Source organism: Pogona vitticeps, chromosome 4 (genome assembly GCF_051106095.1).
Source record: "Pogona vitticeps strain Pit_001003342236 chromosome 4, PviZW2.1, whole genome shotgun sequence".
Classification (NCBI taxonomy): Eukaryota; Metazoa; Chordata; class Lepidosauria; order Squamata; family Agamidae; genus Pogona; species Pogona vitticeps.
In genome coordinates this window covers 235,264,608-235,285,728 of record NC_135786.1, presented here as the reverse complement: position 1 = coordinate 235,285,728, position 21,121 = coordinate 235,264,608, and the positions used below count along the sequence as shown (strand labels likewise).

General features: G+C 46.3%; 1 protein-coding gene across 4 annotated transcripts in view; it reads left to right on the top strand.

Annotated features, from left to right (window-relative positions):
* PTP4A3 (protein tyrosine phosphatase 4A3) overlaps window positions 1–21,121 on the top strand; it is a 113,931-nt gene that overhangs the window by 75,276 nt on the left and 17,534 nt on the right. For all 4 annotated transcript variants that reach the window (XM_072999404.2, XM_078392016.1, XM_078392017.1 and 1 more), the window contains 2 exons: window positions 7,495–8,297; window positions 12,775–12,867. In XM_072999404.2, the coding sequence (XP_072855505.1) occupies window positions 8,193–8,297; window positions 12,775–12,867 (198 nt within the window). In that variant the 5' untranslated portion in view covers window positions 7,495–8,192. The remainder of the gene's footprint in view (window positions 1–7,494; window positions 8,298–12,774; window positions 12,868–21,121) is intronic.

The following is a 21,121-nucleotide window of genomic DNA, read 5'->3' as shown; positions in this document are numbered from 1 at the left end:
GCCGTGGGTGTCGTAGTGCTGAACAGCTTCTGTGTTTTCCAGCGATGCTTCCCTGGAGTTGTGCTTATTGGCGTCCAGCGAGCATTCCCCCCCCCCCCCGGTGGATCGGTAAAGTTTCGTCGGCGGAAATTGTAACGGAAAAAGCTGAAAGTTCTGAAAAGCCTAACATGGACAGTGACGGGAAGAGAAGGAGCCTTAAACGGTCCCCGTCGTATGAAATTGAACCGAAAATAAACCAAGAGTTTTGGCATCGCAATGTTCAGAAAGCGGAGGAGCGAAACCAGAACAGACTGAGATAGGAGGACAGTCTTTTGGCAATGGGGCCAAATCCTGATCCGGCCAATGTAGAATCCGGAACGGGTGGCAGTATGAAAGGAAGAGCCCAGAATTGTTGCTTTGGATGACTCTCGGAGAGAAACTCAGGATCAGAGGAGCTCCCCTAGAAGAGCAGGTGAAAAGAATCCTGTAATCTGTCATATTCGACTTGACAGATTACAGTATTAGCGGGTCCAGAATGCGGCAGCCAGATCAGTGTTGGGTGCAAGTAAATGTGACCACATCGCGCCAGTTCTGGGTCGCCTCCACTGGTTGCCCGTGGCGTCCTGGAATCGGGTTCAAGTTTTTGACACATACAAAGCCCTCCACGGTTTGGGCCCATGTTACTTGCCGGGGCGTCTCTCCTTAAGATCATCTGCCCGGCCCACAAGATCACCCCAGTTGAGGCGCCTCCTGGGGGGGGGGCACCCCAAGGGAGGCCCATAAGAGGTAGGGCCTTCTTTGTGGTGGCTCCAGCTTTATGGAACCAGCTTCCGGAGAAGCTCCACCCAGCCCCTTCCCTGTGGACTTTTATGAAGCAATTAAAGATGTTGCTTTTCAGAAAGGCTTTCCACACCAACCTCAACTAACCACCTCTCCCCCCACTTTCCCCTTCTTCCCTCCCTGCTTTTCCTCCATCCGCTCTGGGATTAGTCAGTGCCATCTGTTTTGGGTTTCCCCCCCCCCCAAGATTTTTTATGGTTATTACTGTTGGTTTTAATATGTCTATTTTTATTTTGGTTTTCTATTTTACAAGTTATAACCTGTCCAGAATAGTCCTGCGACACAAATGGGAGCGGGATACAAATTGAATAAATAAAAATAAATATTACTGATCATGATGGATCTTATCGAAGAGTTTCAGTTTGTGAGAAGGTCTGTCATGATCATCGTGGTGGCTTCAACGTGCTGTTTTCATTAACCCCCAGCCAAGAACAAAAGGGACATGCAAGTCTACTTACTTACTTTACTTACTTGCTTGCTTAATTTCCACCCCACCTATCTAGCGGCAGGATAAATAAAGTGATAACGGGGAAATGGCATAGTTCCTCTGATACAATCCTGGCCACTGCATTTTGTACCTGTTACAGCTTCTGAATCGCCTTCAAGGGTAGCCCCACGTAAAGAGGATTTCAGTAGTCAATCTTCGAAATGACCAAGGCATGAACCAGCGTTATCAGAGACTTCCTATCGAGAAAGAGGGGAAGGTGTGGACTCTGCCTAAATTGAAAACAGGCAGACATGTCCGTGTCTGAGATCTGATTCTCCCTGGGTCCTTTTACAGCTTATTTGCACAACATGTTTGCAGAGAGAGATGCTCTTAGCAGTTGAGTGTTTCTATGTGCTTGTTCGTTTGGCAGTTTTAAGATTGGTTTTCCCCGGTGGTTTGCTTCAGCAGTTGCATTGCCAGTCCTCTTTTTGAAGACCACCCGTCCACTAATTTGCCCACTGATTTTTACATAGTGAAAAGTCAGACAAGCTTAGAATGTCCACAGATTTTCAGTTAGTAAGTATGAATAAAATACGCCCCCCCCCCAAAAAAGGGTGTCATTTGAAAAACTAGCTGTTCCTTTGGTCTATTGGTGCATTGATTTATCTATTTACTTGTACCCCACTTTTGCACAGAAATTTTTAAACAATTAATTGGGGGCAGAGGTATGACTCTGTGCTCAGTACTGTTTTTATCTTTGCTCTCCTTCTGCAAGCAAGCAAAGACTTTTCCCTTCAGGCAAGCTTTCCCTCAGTGCCACCTGCCTGAGTGGGATTTTTAGAGAAATTGTTGTCCCTTACTGCTTTGACTGTGTTTTTAGTAATGCTTATATTTACCGTTCCTCAGAGTGGTATTTGTTTGTTCCTTTTCAGTATTGCCACACTCATTGTTCTTAGCATTAAAATACCATCTTTTAATGATGTCAAGCCACCGGCGTATGCTCATTGTTTTCAGCTTTAAATATTGTCTTTCAGTGAGGTAAGCTGCCTTGGGTCCTTTTTAAGGAGAAAAGCAGGCTATAAATATATTAAATAAATAATAAATTAATTTTATTACGCCTATGTTTTTGAAATCTTAACGTTTGTGTGCCACCTTGCATTTTGCAAGAGAGGTGAGTAGGATATAAAGTAAATACATTAAAATAATTTGACAATGCCATATTGCATCTGATAAAAGCGAACGAACTTAATCCAGCAATTTAAACTAAACTGGAAGGAGAGAGAGTGTTAAGGAAGGAGGGAGACCTCTGGGTAGTGTGGGCGGCATATAAATTGAATAAATAAATAAATATAAATAAATAAATAAGTCTAACACAGATGCAAATGTGCAAGGACCAAAGCAATATAGATCATCATTCTAGGCAAAGGGAACAAGGATGATCTGTTAGTCTACACAGTTTTGGTAGGTAGGTACACCTCTCACTGTTGGCCGCCTTTCTTCCCGCCCTCCTCACCTGGGTGTCTTCTCCTGGTCCGATCCCCATCGTCCACTTGAGGAAATAAAGATTGCCTCTTGCAAGACCCACATTTGCTCATACGACTGAGAAATGGTGGCTGGGGTAGGCAAGCCGGATGGAGAATGCCGAGGGCCTTCCGATGCTGTGTTTCTCGGCCAGCATCTTTCCGGCACTCTTCTCCATCCATCTGCTTTGTTGACGCTCCCAAGACAGTGTGTCGAGCAAACCAGGTGGAAGACACTCAGTTGCTTGATGTCGGTTCAGCCATCGGGACCCTCGTTGGCAAATAGGTTCATAAAGCCACGGCAACTTCTGTGAATAGGTGTAGTAACGGAGCACCCCTCAGGAATGAGGATTTCCAGGTAGTGCCGATTTATTACTGGTAAACGTTCCACAGGTGTGTGTGGAGAGCACATGGTACAAGCTAATCATCTCTGAACCCACAATGGCTACTGGCCTCGGGATGTCCTTGCAGGAATGTGGGAAAGTCTTTGGGTTTCATGACCAAGCCTGAGTCTTTGGAACCAAGTCCCTATTTAAAACTAGTTTTTCCTCCCCCCAGATAAAAAGGGGGAGAGAGTGTTGTTGCTGTTTAGTCGTTTAGTCGTGTCCGACTCTTTGTGACCCCATGGACCAGAGCACGCCAGGCCCTCCTGTCTTCCACTGCCTCCTGGAGTTTGGTCGAATTCATGTTGGTCGCTTCGATGACCCTGTCCAGCCATCTCGTCCTCTGTCGTCCCTTTCTTCTCCTCTTGCCCTCACGCTTTCCCAACATCAGGGTCTTTTCCAGGGAGTCTTCTCATCTCATGAGGTGGCCAAAGTCTTGGAGCCTCGGCTTCAGGATCTGTCCTTTCAGTGAGCACTCAGGGTTGATTTCCTCAAGAATGTATAGATTTGTTCTCTTTACAGTCCAGGGGACTCTCAAGAGCCTCCAGCACCACAGTTCAAAAGCATCGATTCTTCAGCGGTCAGCCTTCTTTATGGTCCAGCTCTCACTTCTATACATCGCTACTTGAAAAACCATAACTTTGACTCTGCAGACCTTTGTCGGCAAGGTGATGTCTCTGCTTTTTAAGATGCTGCCTAGGTTTGTCATCGCTTTCCTTCTGAGAAGCAGGTGTCTTTTAATTTCGTGGCTGCTGTCCCCATCTGCAATGATCAGGGCGGGTGGGTTCTGAATCAGAAGTCAAGGCTGAGTCACTGGGGGGGGAAGGAAACACCCAAGTCAAGTCTTGAGTCGTGTCACCGAGTGGACAGCAAGTTCCACAACCTCAAGGTTCCCTCTCCGTGTCTCCTTGCCTCTTCTGCATAAAAACCTCCCTCCACCTCTTGGCCCTTCCAGTTCTTCTTCCACGAATCCCTGCAGGAACACAGGCTGACTTCAGACAGACGTATTCGTGGAATGTAGCGTGACCGTCTTCCCCTCCCCTTTGAGTTATATGCGAAGAGCAAGTTCATTCATATTTGTTCATGCTCTATAAGCAGTGCACTCAAATCACCAAACCAGGCTGCTCATCCGTACCAGCAGTTCACCCACTCACGACACATTCCACAGCAAGTCGGTAGATGAGTTGTTGAGTAAATAAGAATTTTAAGCCATTGGTTGTAGGCATGTGAGTCATGCCAACGCTAAGATATGCCCAAATTGGAAGTTCCAGTTTTAACTGGGTAGGTCTGTGCCCAAAAAGCAAGAGGAAGTGATGAACACTCCAAGAGTCATAACGATATGCTTTTTATGGATTTGGGAGGGCGCCGTTATAAAGCAGTTTTAGTGATGCACCATGCACCCAGGGCTTGGATAAATTGTTTGTTCACCTATTTTAGTATAATTCTTTGATTCCTCCGCCTCGCTGAGCATAGAATTGTACCCCCAAAAAAGTAACTGTATGTGCATTTCCCCCCAGGTTTCACACACCTTGAAAGCCCTGGGGTATTCTGTGCCTAGGTAGACAATTCAGAGAGAGGCCAAGAATGTAGTATAGGCCAGGAGAGATCTGAGAACTGGCCCTGTTTATTTTCTCAAAGATAAATCATAGAGAGGGAGCTTTCGCCTTGCTTCTGATTTATTGCTTAACTTGGGTGCTTTCAGCCCACATTAGGATTGGAGCTGGTGGGCTGGAAATCTGGATTTGATGACTGTGGAGCAATTCTTTGCAAGAATGCTGTTGTCGAGTCTTGGGTAGGGAGGTAGCCTTAGGTGCTCCTGGATCTGTGGCCCAGGTTTATTTCCTGTTTAGCCAGGACATGTAGCTTATAAAGTGGGCATTTTAAAATAAAGAAATGACGAAGGGAGGTTTGAGAAAGAGAAAGTTAATGAGGTTATATCCAAAAATTCCAGAGTGCGTCTGAAGGTTTAAATAAAGCCCATGTTCGCTACAGACACAAAGATACACATATGGTTTTTATTATCATCATCATGATTATGATTATTTCAACTGATATACAATACCATAGTGCTAGAACACTTCTCCGAGCAGTTTACAAGGTAATTTGTTTTTTATTTATTTATGTATTTGATTTTTATCCCGCCTATCTGGACCAACGGTCCACTCTATGGACCGTTGGTCCAGATATGCAAGGAACAGTCCCCCACCCACCCTTCCGATTTACTGACCTTGGAAGGATAGAAGACTGAATCAACCCCAAGCTGGCTAATTGATCCTTTTGGGATTGAACTCAGCTTGTGAGCAGAGGCTTGATTGCACTACTGCAGTTTTAACGACTTTGCAATGGGGCATAATCTTGTGTGCAGACAAAAGTTGCTTGCTGTGCCTCAGAATCAGCATCTCTGGACTTCAAAGTAAACCATGGCTTACCTGGTAATTAATTGTCACAGTCTATACATGTACGTACATCTGTGGCTAAGTCTTTATCTGAGAATGTGGACTGTAATCCATCAGATCTCATGCGGAAATAAATCTAGTATATATTTAAGATGCCAGAATACTTTTTTTAAAAAAAATCACAGTTTACATTGCCAATAAATGCATCTCTTTTCTTTGGCATGTGTGTGGCCTGATGTTGACAGAAATTGTGCCAGACTGGGTATAGCATAAGGTTAGGCCTGTCTAAGTTCATGGGACATTAGGCCCAGGTATCCTGATTGCGGAACCAACCACGCAGCTGCACCTGTTGAACTGCCTTCCTGGATAAGGCAGTCATTTATACGGTGAGGAAAGGACCTGCTGGTAGGCAGCTTGTGATGTTTCTGAGAGGCTTTGCACAGTCTTGGTCGTCTCCTCACTCCTCCTCCCTTCTTGCTGGCTTATGAAGATGATGCTACGGGAATTTTCTTAGCTCCCGATGTGCTTCTTTGCTACCCAGCTTTCCTCTCCCTGGCGCCTATTGTGACCTCATGGATCCTCTTCTGTGACAGGAGAGTAATCTGGGTCAGGTCAAGCTGGTGTGCTCCAGCCCATGGAGCCCCACTTCTAGCAAAGAAAGAAGGGGGGGGCGATCCACCCTGCAGTGCTGCTTGCCGGAAATCAAGCTGTCTGCAGGGTGTGTGACTTTCTGTTATTCTGTTGTTTTTATGCAGAAAGGCGAGAGCTGGTAAGGTAGCCGGGGGGTGGTGGTGTTGAAATCTCCTCTCTAGAGTAGTAGCATGCTACAGCTGTCAGCTTTCCAGATGTTTCTGGAAAGAAGGAAGGAGAAACAGGGCCTTCTCGGGAGTTGTTCCTCACCTGTGGAATAAACTTCCCCCCGCAATTGATCTGGTCCCTTCACTGGCAATTTTTTTTAAAGAGGCACTAAAAACCCTGTAATTTTGGCAGGCAATTTCGAAATACAGTATTAACATCTGCAGAGTCAGCCGAGTTCTTCTAGCCGTGATTTGACCAATTCCGCCTTTTGAAATGTTTATTTATATAAATATATTTTAAAGCATTTGGGTTGGAGTGTTTATTTGTATTATATTATTTTTGCTTTCTGTTCTGTTGAACAGGTATTTTAACCGTGCTGTGGTGTGTTTTTGTTGTAAACCGACCAAAGTTGCCCCTTGGCCAAATGGGCAGTATAAAATGAAATGAAATTGATGGATGGAGAGAAAGAGAGATGGATGGACGGGTTAATTAATGGGTTAATCAATTCCCATCCTCAGTAACCGCTTTAAATGTGGGGTGATAGCCAGGAATACCGAGAGATATTGGGATAGGAACATAGTGCAGTGATTTAGCTCTCTGGCTTTGAAGCCAGAAGTTGGGAATTCGATTCCCCGCTGTTCCTCCTTGACATCCCTTGAACTCCTATGATCCATAGGGTCCCTTCCAGTCTTGTAGTTCTAAGGTTATTAATCTGAGTCAGACCCTTGGTTGGTGCATCTAATCCAGCATTGCCAAATCTGGCTGGCTGAGTTCCGCAGTGTTTGGGACAGGATTATTTCATAGCCCACCTGGAGATGCTGGAGAATTCTATGTGAGATCTCCTATGGGTCCACCTCTCCCTAGTGCTGCATCCCATATCCTACCCAAGAGGTATCCGTACCCAAGGATCTTGCGTCAGCATCCAAAATCAAGCCAGATCCATTCGTTCTGGGTGGCACGAAGGTTCGAAAACATTGAGAGTGCACAAGACTGCAGGAGGCTGTTGTAGATGAATGCCACTGCTTAGCTGTCACATTGTTGTATGATTTCCAACTTAAATCCATCACAGTGTTGACCTAGATTCCTCCCTTAATGAAAGACATCTCTCCCTTCTCTCTTCCCCCCCCCCGCCTCATTGTTCTTCCCCTCAGATTATCTCGCATGCTGAGGAGCTGTGGATTTATGGAGGGGCCTGGCCGCACCTTTGAGCCTTGCCACGCGCAACATCCCGCCCGTTGAATCGAGACCGCCGCAGCCCCGCCAGAAGCCGGCACCGCCAACCCTGGGGGCTTCACCATTCCGATCTCCCCTGTATGGCTCTTGCAGCCGAAGGAGGACTTCCGCCGGCTGCCACCCCGGCCTGACCTGCGTCGGGCTCCCACCGCTGCGCCGAAACCTTACACACATCCAGATGGGGTAACGTGACGGCGCAAGAGCGACGCCGCCGGTGGGGTTAACTGAATGCAGAGGCCTTTCTAAAGAGGAGAGCTCAGAAGGGAAGCCGAACGACGCCGAAAGACAACGACGACACCTTCTAATTACACACACGCAGAATTTTTTTTTTACTCCACATCAACAACTGCAGGGTTTCGTGTTTTTTTAAATTGGATGCTTCAGAGAATCCCACCTACACGTTCACCATAACACTGGGAGTTTTTGCACAATTTGTGTTCATTGGAGGAAAAGGAAATACCATCTTTTGCTGAACACCCGCCCGCCCACCAGGGTTATTTTTGATTGCCTTTTTTTTGCCCTGCTGTTCTTTTTCTTCAGGGTGTCTGTGTGTGTGTTTTGTTTTTACTTCAACCTCCCCTCCCGTCCATCTTAATTTTTTTTCCCTCGCCCCATCATGGCTCGTATGAACAGGCCTGCGCCCGTGGAGGTCTGCTACAAAAACATGCGATTTCTCATCACCCACAATCCTACCAATGCCACGCTGAATACCTTCATTGAGGTAAGTCGTTCCAGACAGGTAGCAGGAACGTGCTGAATGCGAACCACATTTTTTGTGCCAAAGGGAGCAAACCCTAAATCAAGAATGAATTGCATAAGAAAATCGATCAATTGATTGCATTTTTTTTATACCGCCTTCTGGCCAAAGGCCACTCTGGGTGGTTTAATGCGTGAAAATGACAATAATAATCACAACACAAGAGAACTAAAACATTCAGAATCAAAGCAAAATCAACTGTATGTTTTAAAAGACATAAAAACGTTCAAAAATAGGTGGTAATTAGATCAGGCTAGAGGTTAATAGAGCCAGTGGTCTCCAGAGATAGATTATTCTGAAAAGCCTGCTAGAGCAGTGGTTCTTAACCTTTGTTACTCGGCTGCTTTTGAACTGCAACTCCCAGAAACCCCAGTCAGGACAGCTGGTGGTGAAGGCTTCTGGGAGTTGCAGTCCAAAACTCCTGAGTAACCCAAGGTTAAGAACCAGTGTGCTAGAGCAACAGTGTTTTCAGTGATTTCTTTCAAATCTCTAGCACCGCTTTTCAGGATTTTCTCGGTATGGAGTGCTCAGTTCCGATTTTGTGGAGCTGTTGCAGCTTGCCCAGGGCTACGCGGGTTGACTGTTCTCCTAGGAGGCACGACGCAAAACCGAACTCTCAACCTCTGGCCCCATAGCCAGATACCTACATGACTTCTCCAGAATTAGGCCTCTGTTACTCTAGATACCAGATTCTGAGAAACCAAGAAGAGGGTGCAAACACACACAGGTCCTGCTGGTGGCCTTCCTGGAGGCATCTGGTTTGTCACTGCAAGGATGCTCATGGGTCTCTCCTTTGAATTATGACCTTTCTTTGTGCCAAATGCCCATTGGAAAGGTGGCTGGATTCCACATTTACCCACTCATCTGATTTTTATCCCACCTTTCTCCCCCCAGTGGGGACAGTCCTCCAGGGCCTGTTCCAGAAGTTTTGTAAGCCCTAAGGAGGAGACGGCTCCTCTTCTCTGCTTCTCAGGTCACCAAAACAGGGAGAATTCCTGATACAGAAACTCTCGTAGTCTCATCCAGCAGGAGAGGAAATGCACTGTTGGGCAGAATGCCCATCTTCCTTTCCCGTCTGAGCTTTCTTTGTGAGGCGCTTCCACATTGTTTGGTTTACGTGAGTCTCTGCAGCGTAAGTAAGAGTGGGGATTAGATCTTGGATCGGCTGAGCACCGAAAAGTCTTGGGAGAAACATAAAATGAATCTCTTCTCATGGCAGACCATTCCAGGAATCGGTGCTGGGTCTAGCGCGACTTGGACACAACCACCCCCCCCCCCCGTATGTTGTGCAAATTTTCACATCACTTGGCCTGCTCTGAGGCCTCAAATGTGTTCTTAGTATGACTGTCGTTTGGAGTGATGGAGGCAAGATCTAGCTTTGATCAGGGGTCCTCCCAGGTGCTTCTGGAACTGCTCTGAATCAAGCAGAAAAGCAAATCATGGGTTCACCCGGCCACAGAAGTGTTCAGAGTGATTTGCGGTGGCTGTTGACAACTTTTAAATGCCATAAGCGAAATCCGGGAGGGCCTTTTCCTTCCCTCCGCACAGCTGTCGACACACCTTTTGCTCATGTTCTGTTCTGCAGACGGGTTTGACATGATTATCCTAACGACAGGGTTAGGATGGGCTTGGTGGCTGAACCTGCTCAGACATGCCCAGGTGACGCCAAATGAGTTCACCTGCAAAGCAGACCAGGTGAGCTGGTTTTTCGCTGCTTCCTTTTCCTCCGTGCGCTTTGCTTTTTCCCCCCCCCCTTCTCTTTTGCTCTCTTTCTATTCCCCCGGGTGCTTCTTTGGCCCCTCCAGAGCCGCTAGCATTTGCTTGACATCGCCTGCCCTCTCTTTAATACCTGGGCTCATGGCCAGCGTGCTGTTTTTAGCTATACATATGCCTTCCCTTCGTCCTTCCCCACTTAGATCAGCTGTGTTGTCCACAGATGTTGTTCTGGTTACATGGGCAACTAGCTGAACTGTTGCATACCTACAAGGATTAAAAATAAATGCCCTTGTTTACTCTTGAGAGGAGCAGAAGAAGATATTCAGCGTCCTCTGGCTGTACAAACTTGTCTCTAAAAGTAGCAGGGGGGCTGCAAAGGGATCCAGAGGTGGCCCCCCCTACCTCTGTGTTTTGCTTTGTGCACTCCCGTTAGTTCCTTTAAAAAAAAAAAAAAGGTTGCCAATAGAGTTTGTTTTAAAAGCAGCCAGAATCTCTTTCCCTCCTGATCTCAGCTAGGAAATTAAAAATGTCATCTCTGATCTTGTCTAAGTTGGTTGCCTCCACTTGTCCAATTTAGAAGCGGCCTAGCCAATGTGCTTCCAGGCGCAAGTTCTCAGTGTTAATGTTGACATTCAAAGCCCCAAACAGCTTAGGGCCTTGCTATTTGTCAGAATGCCTCTCAGATCCACCTCCTGCCCCCCCCAGTCCCTGATGTAGTAGGTGGCCACCCTAAAGGAGGCCCGGATGTCTACATTTAGGAACGGAGCCTTGTCAGTGGTGGCCCCCTTCTCATGGCACTCCCATCTGGTGGAAGTGCATCGCCACCCTCCTCAGCTTTCCACAGTCTTGCCCCTACGTAGTTTTACTGCTTTTAATTACTAACAGCCCATTGCTTAATTATTGAGGGCCCGATGCTCTTCCCATCGTCTTTTGTGTTAGGCAATGGCCTTAAATATAATTAGTTTTATTGGGGGGGTCCTTTTCTGTTTGTTATTTTAACCTGTGCTTATTAGTGAATTTTATATTATGTTTGTGTTTGTAAGCCACCCAAAATAGTGGATGCTAGGTAGGTAGGTAGGTAGGTAGGTAGGTAGGTAGGTAGGTAGGTAGGTAGGTAGGTAGGTAGGTAGGTAGGTAGGTAGGTAGGTAGGTAGGTAGGTAGGTAGGTAGGTAGGTAGGTAGGTAGGTAGGTAGGTAGGTAGGTAGTGGCTCAGGAATGATGACACAGTTGATAGATGGATGGATGCTGTCCAAGCTCATAAATTCTGACAGGCAAAAATCTCTCACAGCTTTCTCTGTATCATAATTGCATTGCCCTTATCTAAACGCTTCTGAGGCATAAAAAGTGCCTGAGAGCCTGAGTGGAAGGTGGTTGTGTTAGGCTGGAGTAATAATAATCGTAGAACTGCAGAGCGGGAAGGGACCCTATGGTTCAGGGAGTCCAGCCCCAGTCAAGGAGGCACCAGAGAGCGAAACCACTGAGCTGCCCTCAAAATCCAGAATGAGGAAGAATGCTTCCAAGTTTTGGTTCAAGTTGGAATACCAGAGGATAATTGCTTGTGTGCATGGCCTCTAGGAAAGAAAGAACTAGTAACTAAAGAAAGTTTAGCGAGGACATGTCTCCTGGGTTTATTAATAACACAGCTAGTCCAAGGTTAGAGGTACATGTTAAATTCTGGAATTCTCAATTGCCAAGAAGCAGGAGGTATCGAGAATAATTGAACATGTAGCTGGTATAGTGGTTAAGCAACTAAGCCATAAATTGGGTAGTCGCTGATGCAAATCCCATTTCTGCTGTTTTATTTAAGCCTTCTGTCTTCATTCTGTTTATTTGTTTCTCTCTCCCACCCCCTTCTCTGTTGAAGTTGAGGCAGCCTATAAGGTATTCCCAAATGGTCTGTCATTCTGGCAGTTCCCCAGCCCACACCTGCTTAGCTTCAGCGGGGTGGTTACGTCCATAAACAGCTTACAGCCAGAGCTCATGCTGCAACACATCAGAGACTGAGCCTGCCACCTGGTTCATTCTATGAGTCTCACCTGGTTATATGCTTTCAGGAGTGCAGTTTGTTTCTACATATTAACTTAGTTGCTGGCTGACATTAAATAAGAGGTATTGCTGTGCTTAGGTGCTGCCTTATAGGTTCCCAGGGGCAGCTGGTTGGACAGCATGGGGAACAGAAGATACAAGTAAACATGCCTTTGGTCTGATCCAGCATAGCTTTCTTGCTTCTTTGTTAGTCTTTGTTTTCCCTAAATAAAGAGTGAAAAACTGGGCAATCAGCTCATCCAGCTAGCCCAGTATCCTTCTCTAATGTGACTCTCTGGGAATGGTCTTTACTAGTCATCTAGTTCTTTTTGAGAGGAGATTTGAGGAGGGTAAGATTCGAACCTGGGAGACTACACATAAGACATAAGAAATTTATTTGTCATTGCACTCACAAGTTGAACTCCATCTCCGAGTAATTGCTTCTCTTCAAAGAGGAGAGGGTTGCATGATTTACTCCCCCATAATTATGTATGTTTCATCCGTCCAGTGTTTCTGCTTGCTTTCAGGAGCTCAATATTGATAGGGATGAACGATGTAAAGGAATTTAGTTCTTCCGAAAAAGAAAATCAGGTTGGCCAGGGTGTGTAGACCATGAGACAACAACTGCCGGCACTGATGTACACGAGTCGGAAAGGTAGGTGGACTCAAAACCATCTGTTCTCCCTGTCTTCTGTGCAGGACCTGAAGAAGTACGGTGCAACCACAGTAGTGAGAGTGTGTGAAATAACCTATGATAAGACTCCGCTGGAGAAAGATGGCATTACAGTGATGGTAAGTGCTTGGTTGCTGTCTTGGTTGAGACCACCTGGCCTGATGGCCGTCGAAGCTACCTGTCCTCGTGCGGGCCAGGCTGCCGTTTCTCTTAGCTGTTCCTTGGTTTTCCTCTTGGCATCTACGGGTTTGCTTCTCGAGAGTCTGTTTTGTGAATCCACGTGGTCTTTGTCGGTTGGCATCTGCAGGGCAGGGTGTCTCACTGTGGGGGGGGGGGGGGAGAAGGCGGCGGTGGTGTGCTGGCCCCTTCCTGTTCTGATAAGAACCCATTCTGTCAAAGAGTGTTAGAGAACCGATTGCTGAATATAGTTATAAAAACGGGCAACGGAGAGAGTCATAGAGTAGTTGAGTTGGAAGGGCACTCGAAGGCCATCGAGTCTAACCCCCTGCTCAAGGCAGGAATCCAAATCGAAGCAGATTGGACAGAGGGGTGTCCCATTTCCTCTTGAACGCCTCCAGCATTGGAGCACTCACCACCTCCCATAATTGTTTTTTTGCCCAAGTCTTCTGCCTTCATAACCCCAGCATCTTGGGGGGTAGTGACAAGATGGGAAAAATCGGTCATTTGATATTATCGATGTTTGTACAAGATTCTTATGGCAACCTAAAGGGTAAGAAGTTTTTTTTGGGGGGGCATGATCTGTGGACTGTAGCCTGCAAGACGTCCTGTTGTTTTCAGTGGTGCTTGAAAACAACCCGGCATATAATCAGATCCACAGGGCTGGTTTTCTTGTTTGCTTTCCTTCCCCTCCCTGCTTGTAATTAGCTCCTGACGCTCCTGTACAACATGGGTGGACCGTGGTGGCCCTAGCCAATATAGACAATGGCGAAAGATTCTGTGGGTTGCAGTCTGGAAAGCTGGCCAGACACAGGTGATACGACATCCTTGAGAAACAAGAGGTGGAGGAGGCCCAACCCCGTAGGGAACTTGGATGTCTTAAACTCATACGGAAGTTGGGTCATGGCAACTGGACTTCTTTCTTATTGGGCTGAAACATTTTGCTACTCATCCAAGTCGCTTCTTCAGTCCTTGGATGAGTAGCGAAACATTTCAGCCCAATAAGAAAGAAGTCCCGTTGCCATGACTTAACTTCCAGATGACCTCACCTGGACGACTGAGAATCTTCACATATATATTTTTAACGTGTAGTGTGTTTTTTTGATCTGGAAAAGACCAAAGAGTTGCATGGCCCTTTCGAGAACTTGCTAGTTCTTGAACTAACACCAAATGTCATGGATTGGAGTTCAGCTTCTCAAATACGTCATGCGATTTAAGCTTGGATGCTTTTATTGAGAAACTTCGGAACTGATTAGAGTATTTTCCCCCTCTGATCGTAATGGCCGGAGATCATAAAGAGGTATTTGTCTCTCCATTTCCTTCATTCGGATTGTAGCAGGGTTACTTGTCTTGCCTTGTGTACTTGAGAGTTGCTTGTCTTGATCCGTGGACCTCCTCAGATTTTGCCAAGCACACTGTGGTCTTTGTTACGTGAATTGATCTGGTATAGCAGGGAAACACCCTGAAAGCCTTTTAGAAGGTTTTGCTATCTCCTTGCTGTGGGAGTGTTTACAGTAGAACTGAACACCAAACATAGGTCATAAATTACTGTATGTGAGATGTAACCATACACCCAAGACTCTTAAAGCCAATGAATTTTTGAATGTTTTACTTCTGAATTCTAGACAGTGGTGCCTCGATTTATGACCATAATCCGTTCCAGAAGATGGACCTAACTCGAAATGGTCGTAAGTCGAAGCACCATTTCTCATAGGAATTCACTGAAATGCAATTAATCCATTCCGGCCGAAGAAAAAAAATCACGCTCCACCCCCCCCCCAAATCACTGCAAGACTCATTGGAAAAGCAATTAATCCCTTCCAGCCGAAGTGGGGGGGGGAGAAAAGCAATCAAGCGTGCAAGACCCATTGGAAATGCACAGAAAACAAACGGAGCAGATCGGAAATGCACAGAGAACAAAGGAAAAAGCAAGGGAAGCATGCAGGACCCATCGGAAATAGGGGGGAAACCCCTAAAAGCAACCAAACCCCAAAAGACCCATCGGAAATGGGGGGGAAACCAAAAGAAAAACAACCCCCCAAGACCCATCGGAAATGGGGGGGACCCAAAAAGCAACCAAAACCCCTAATACCCATCAGAAATGGGGCAGACCAAAAAACAAACAAACCTCCAAGACCTATTGGACATAGGAAAAATCACTAAAAAGCAACAAAAAATCACAAGACCCATCGGAAATGGGGGGAACAAACAACCCCCCAAGACCCATCACAGCACAGAAACATAACCCCCCCAGCTCAAAACCACGCTGCAAAAACACCCAGAACAGTTTTTAAAAGCAAAAAACGGCACCTTACCTTACCAGGCAGCCCGAAGCCTCCCTGCAAACACATACATGTCTGCTCAGAAGCAGAAGCGAGGCAGTCGCAAGCCTCGTCCGATCGCACCCTCTGTAACTGCTAGGGCAAAAGAGCTACAAAGAAGCCGCCTCTTTCGCCACCTACAGTTAGCAGTTTGAATTCCCCATCGTTTTCCCCTGCCTTTTTCTGTTTATAAGTGGAAGCTCCAGTCACAAGTAGAAGCAAAAATTTTGCAGCTGGAGCTGGTTGTAACTCGAAATGGTCGTACATCGAGGCACCGCTGTATTTCACTTTATTCCATATGTCTGAAGAAGTGAACATGAAAAAAGCTTGCCGTTGAACTTGCCATGGGCTGGGCTGGTGTGGCCATTCCTAACTGCCAGATCAATAAAATCAGCATTAGGATCCCATGTGCTTAATTTTGCTAGAGAGGGAAATGCTGGAAAGCGAAAAAGAAAACGGACTACCTAGGAACAAGTGTAGACATATTTTTTCCCACCGAGTCATCTTGGCCAGCCCCTTGGATGAGTTGTGGGTGAAGTGGAAGGTTTGCCGGGGCCGTTTCAGCGCTTCTTTGGTCAGGAACGCCCCCTTTAGAAGCAGGTGTGGGGAGCAAAAAAAATGCCGGACATAACTGGTCAGCTTGATGTGCGACTTCCAGAGGGAATTCGTAAAGCATTTCAAAACGCTCTCCGAGGCCTTTCCTTGTATAAGTCACGCCAGCTGCTTGTGTTACACTCCCATGATTCTGCCCTATGGAATGCATGAAATTATAAAATTCCCTGTTTCAGCCGTTGGCACAACCGTTTCAGCAACGCAACACAAAACCAGAGGCTGCCAAAAAAAAAAAAAAAGAGGGGAAAAAACCAGATCTTTGCAAGTGTCTGTTCTAACCTCTTTCATTATAAATAATTAATGGTGGTGTGAGGTGCGATTTTCCCTTGCTTGAGGCAAGGGATGGGAAAGGAGCCGCTTCTGGAGGCCTCTGAGGCAGAGTCTCTGCTTGTAGCAGATACGTGCATTTTGGAGCATGCAACCTCAGGAGAGGTTGCCAAAAAATTTATCACTCCGTAAGAGATGCAAGTCTATATTCCCGGCCTTCAATTTCTAGTTCGTTGGGAGACACAGTAAAGGATGGGCAAGATCGAGTTTATTTTCTCTCATTTTTCCCCCCGTCTTCTGTTTTTGTCGTATTCCTGCCTCGGTTTGCCATTTTTTGTGTGTGTGTGTTTGGAAGGCATGTGCGTTTTCTTGGCATTCATTTAATGGTCTCCCAGGTCTTAGGTTAGAAATGTTTGGGGTTAAAGAATAAATCCTGCTCCGGTTCTCCCCCACCCCACCAGCCGGTCTATCTAAAAGAATAATCCTGACTGACATGTATTTCTGTATACTTTTGGCCTAAAGCAGTGGTTCCGAACTTTAGGTAACCTACGTGTTCTTGGACTGCAATTCCCAGAAGCCTTCACCGCCAGCTGAGCTGGCCAGGGTTTCTGGGAGCTGCAGTCCAAGAACCAGCTGGGTTGCCAATTTGGCAACCACTGGCTTACAGCTTTGTTGTGCATTATTGCAAGCGCCCTGCCTGCCCAGTGTACTGAATTTGTACATTTTTTTAAAAAATTGATACATGTATATTGGTGCCTCGCTTGACTACGTTAATTCGTTCCAGCGAAATCGCTGTAGAGTGAAAACGTCGTCAAACAAAATTTTAAAAAACCATTGAAACGCATTGAAAACCGTTCAGTGCATTCCAATGGGCTGAATACCTGCTCGTCCAGCGAAGATCCTCCATACGGCGGCCATTTTCGGTGCCTGTAAAGTGAGGAATCAGTCCTAGAAAACAGTGGGGGGCCATTTTCTTCAGCCGGCGGCCATTTTGAACTCCAACGATCAGCTGTTTGCTGATTGTCATAAAGCGAAAATCGGTTCCCGAAGCAGGGAACCAATCATCGCACAGCGAAAAATACCCCATTTAAAACATTGTTTTGCGATCGCAAAAGCGATCGCAAAAACGTCGACGTAAAGCGGATTCGTCATAGAGCAGGGTAATCATCGAGCAGGGCACAACTGTATTTTGTTTTTTATTTGAGAACTGCTTTGGAAAAATTAAGAAGATGTGACTTTTGAACTGTGCTTTGGTTTGGGAAGTGCACGTTATGTGAGTTCACATTAAAATGTGAACTGGCCGGTCCCCAGAGGAAATCCAGACAGAAGCTTCTGTAAAGCAAATACTGGGTGATATGAGAGACCACTGTTTTATCCCACATAGGGCAAGTTATCAGGTATAATCATGAGATAGGGGGTTTTTTTGGTGGAGAAATATTTATAAAGTTGTGCCATCCAGTCAGTTCTCATTTATGGTGACCCTTTTCAGGGTTTCCCAGGCAGACAAAGCGCAGAAGTGATTTACCCTTCCCTTCTGGGACTGTGCAGCTTGCCCACGGGCCACATAGGCTGGCTTTACTTCCTGGAGGCATGGTGGGGAATTGAACCCCCAACCTCTGGCTCTCATAGCCAGCTCCCTAACTCACTGCTGACTCTAACATTGGCTAAAAATAGGTTTAGTTGGTAACGGTTTCCCCAGCCATTCCTGTGAACATTTACAAATGGTGTGGATTCATTTTGATAGTAGCAATGGCAACTGAGAACAGACTGGAAGTGTTGTTGTTGTTTAGTTGTTATTTCGTGTCCGACTCTTTGTGACCCCATGGACCAGAGCACGCCAGGCCCTCCTATCTTCCACTGCCTCCCGGAGTTGGGTCAAATTCATGTTGGTAGCTTCGATGACACTGTCCACCCATCTTGTCCTCTGTCGTCCCCTTCTCCTCTTGCCTTCACACTTTCCCAACATCAGGGTCTTTTCCCTTCACGGGTTGCTGCCTTGTCGTGGCGAAAGGCTTTGAGTCATTCAGAGAAGCTATGGCCTATGCCATGCAGGGACACCCAAGACGGACAGGTCATAGTGGAGAGTTGTGACTAAATACGATCCACCTGGAGGAGGAACTGGCAAGCCACTCCAGTATCTTTGCCAAGAAAACCCCATGGACAGAAACAAAAGACTGGAAGTAGCAGTGGTGAATTCCAACATCAATTTTGCACCGAGAGCCAGATGACTAGAGAATACAGAATACGCATGCAAGATATCTGTGCTAGGAAAGGACTTTTTTGCACCGAGCAGCACCTGGAAAAGGATCTCAAAATGGGTTATGTGTATTTTATAGGGAAAAAATGATCTCTATTTTCATTGCATTGTACTCTTCTCATGTGCTGGGCTACCTATTGTTTTTGCCCTTTGAGGTCCATGCCATGTGAAGCTTAAATACTGAGATCATGCAGCATATATGACAAAGCCAGCTTAGAGTACTCTAGACATGCGCCTGGGGGGGGGGACTTGTTTGTTTTAACATGCTTGAGCGGTGGGAGTGGCTGACCGATGAGTCAATGCTCCAGTGTGCTGCTCTGAGCCAGGATTATAGCGCTAGCTAGGCACACGCCAGGTTTTTGAGCCGGGCATAAGAAGATTTACTGTCAAAGGAGCAAAGACAGAGGAAGGATTTGGGTAAAAATAGAAGGCATACACAGAGATAGTGCCCAAGGATGCAATACGTGGCATTCTTAAAGATCTTTTATTTCTTGCCACAAAAAAACCTACGATTTTTTTTCAAGATGATTAAAAAATAGCATTAGCTCCTTCAAGTACACTTTTAATAAATCGGGCTAAATAAGGAAGACTTGCAAGATTCATTATTATAGTGTGCATGTATAGGTTTCTAAGAACTGCCCAGAGATTGAACCGGTTTTAAACTCTCTAGCAGGAAAACATTTAAATTGCCTTCCCTTAATGTTAGTTGCCATGCCCATCAAAAAGCTTAAGGAAAAGGCTTGGAAAACGGGGGAACAGTTCTTAAGCTGTGGGAGGCAAGACGTCTCTAATAGTGGCTTCCGTTTATTTGTTTTCCTTTGAGGGAAAAACAAACTCACATGACTTGTCCTGTGCAAGAGTTCTGGAAAAGCTAACATCACAGTTCTTTTGACAGGTGAAATGCAAAACGTTGATATTTCCAAGTACAGATGGGATTTCCAGATTTCTTGAACCACAAATCCATAATTCCCCGTTCTCCAGAGTTCTGTCTGACTTGCACACACCTTACAGATACCTGAATTTGGCTCACCTGGGAGAAAAGGCCTAAACTGGAAAGCACTCAGGCCTAGCTCCAGCTGACTTCCTGCTCAGAAAGGAAGGTCCCAGCTAGCACTGGGGCGAGAAAAAGCAACTGGGGCGAAGCTAGGCCTAGCTCAGCCACGACAACTTTCAGTTGTGGCATGGAGCCAGCGTTTTGTCCGAAGACAATCTTCCGTGGTCACATGGCCAGTGCGACTTAGACACGGAACGCTGTTACCTTCCCACCGAGGTGGTCCCTATTAATCTACTTGTATTTGCATGCTTTCGAACCGCTAGGTTGGCGGGAGCTGGGACAAGCGACGGGCGCTCACTCCATCGCGTGGATTCGAACTTACAGCTGAAGATCTACAGATCTTACAGCACAGAGGCTTCTGCAGTTTAACATGAAGTGCTACCACGTCCCTGGGGGAGAAGTATATTAGAACAAAAAAAAAAAAAAAAAAACAGCCAGCGTAGTGGAGTTCTCAGAGAAACAGTAGATCTCAAGAGACCTGGGTTCAAATTTCTACACAGCTATGAAGCTCCTTGGTTGATTTCAGACCAGTCATGTTTCTCAGCTGGTGTCTTTCACAGGACCCAGGGATAATGGAACCAGGAATCACAGGGTCAAAGCCCCAGGACTTTGTGATCAACAGGGGCTGTTATTATAGCCACCCCCCTCGGCCTCCCATATGGATTTCACTTCAGTATTGGAGGAGGGAAGGAAATGGGTTTTCCAGTGAGTATAGTGTTGCAAACGGTATCCCTGTTGTAATACGAAGGGCTTAAAGGTAGTTCTGTAATGAATAGGTAGTCAGAAGCCATTTGCTTTACAAAAGACCTCCTCCTTGTTTGTTGATAATGGATCAATCCAACTACAGTGGTGCCTCGCATAGCGAGGTTAATCCGTTCCGGATTAACCTTCGCTATAGCGAAACATCGCTAAACGGGACAAAAAAAGCCATAGAAACGCATTGAACTTCGTTCAATGCGTTCCTATGGCTTGAAAACTCACCGTTCAGCGATGTTTCTTCATAGCGCCGCCATTTTCACGCCCTCGTTAAGCGAGGGCAGGGCGCGAAAATGCGGCCCGGACCTTCCGGCGGCCATTTTGGAACCGCCGATCAGCTGTTCTCCCCGGCTTCGTTTTGCGAAGATCGCTAAGCGAATCGCTTAGCGATCTTCGCAAAGCGAAAAAAACCCATAGGGGCCATCGCTGAGCGAATGCTCCAGCGATGGCCCAGAGTGCCTCGTTAAGCGATTTCATCGCTCAGCGAGGCACTCGTTAAGCGAGGCACCACTGTACTTGCATTTTAAAAATTTCCTTGTTGTGAATTGCTGGGATGGCTACGGAGTCTGTCATAATCAGCAGCTGCACTGCTGAATTTTCCACTGCACCACTAGAAGCCTTCAACACTAGCTGTGCTGCCTGGAGTTTCTGGACTTCCTCCTCCCTCTATTTTAGTGGTTCCCAACCTTGGGCCCCCAGATGTTCTTGGACTAAAAACTCCCAGAAGCCCTCACCCCTAGCTGTGATGGCTGGGGTTGTCCTCCAAGAACATCTGGAGACCCAAGGCTGGCAACCACTGCTCTACTAGATCGTGCCTATCTTAATGCAGTTGTGTGCCGTTTAACTGGGTTGCTGCCTATGGGCTGAAGCTACAGGAAGCCAGATTTAGGCTGAATAACAGGAAAAACTTCCTAACTGTTAGAGCAGTA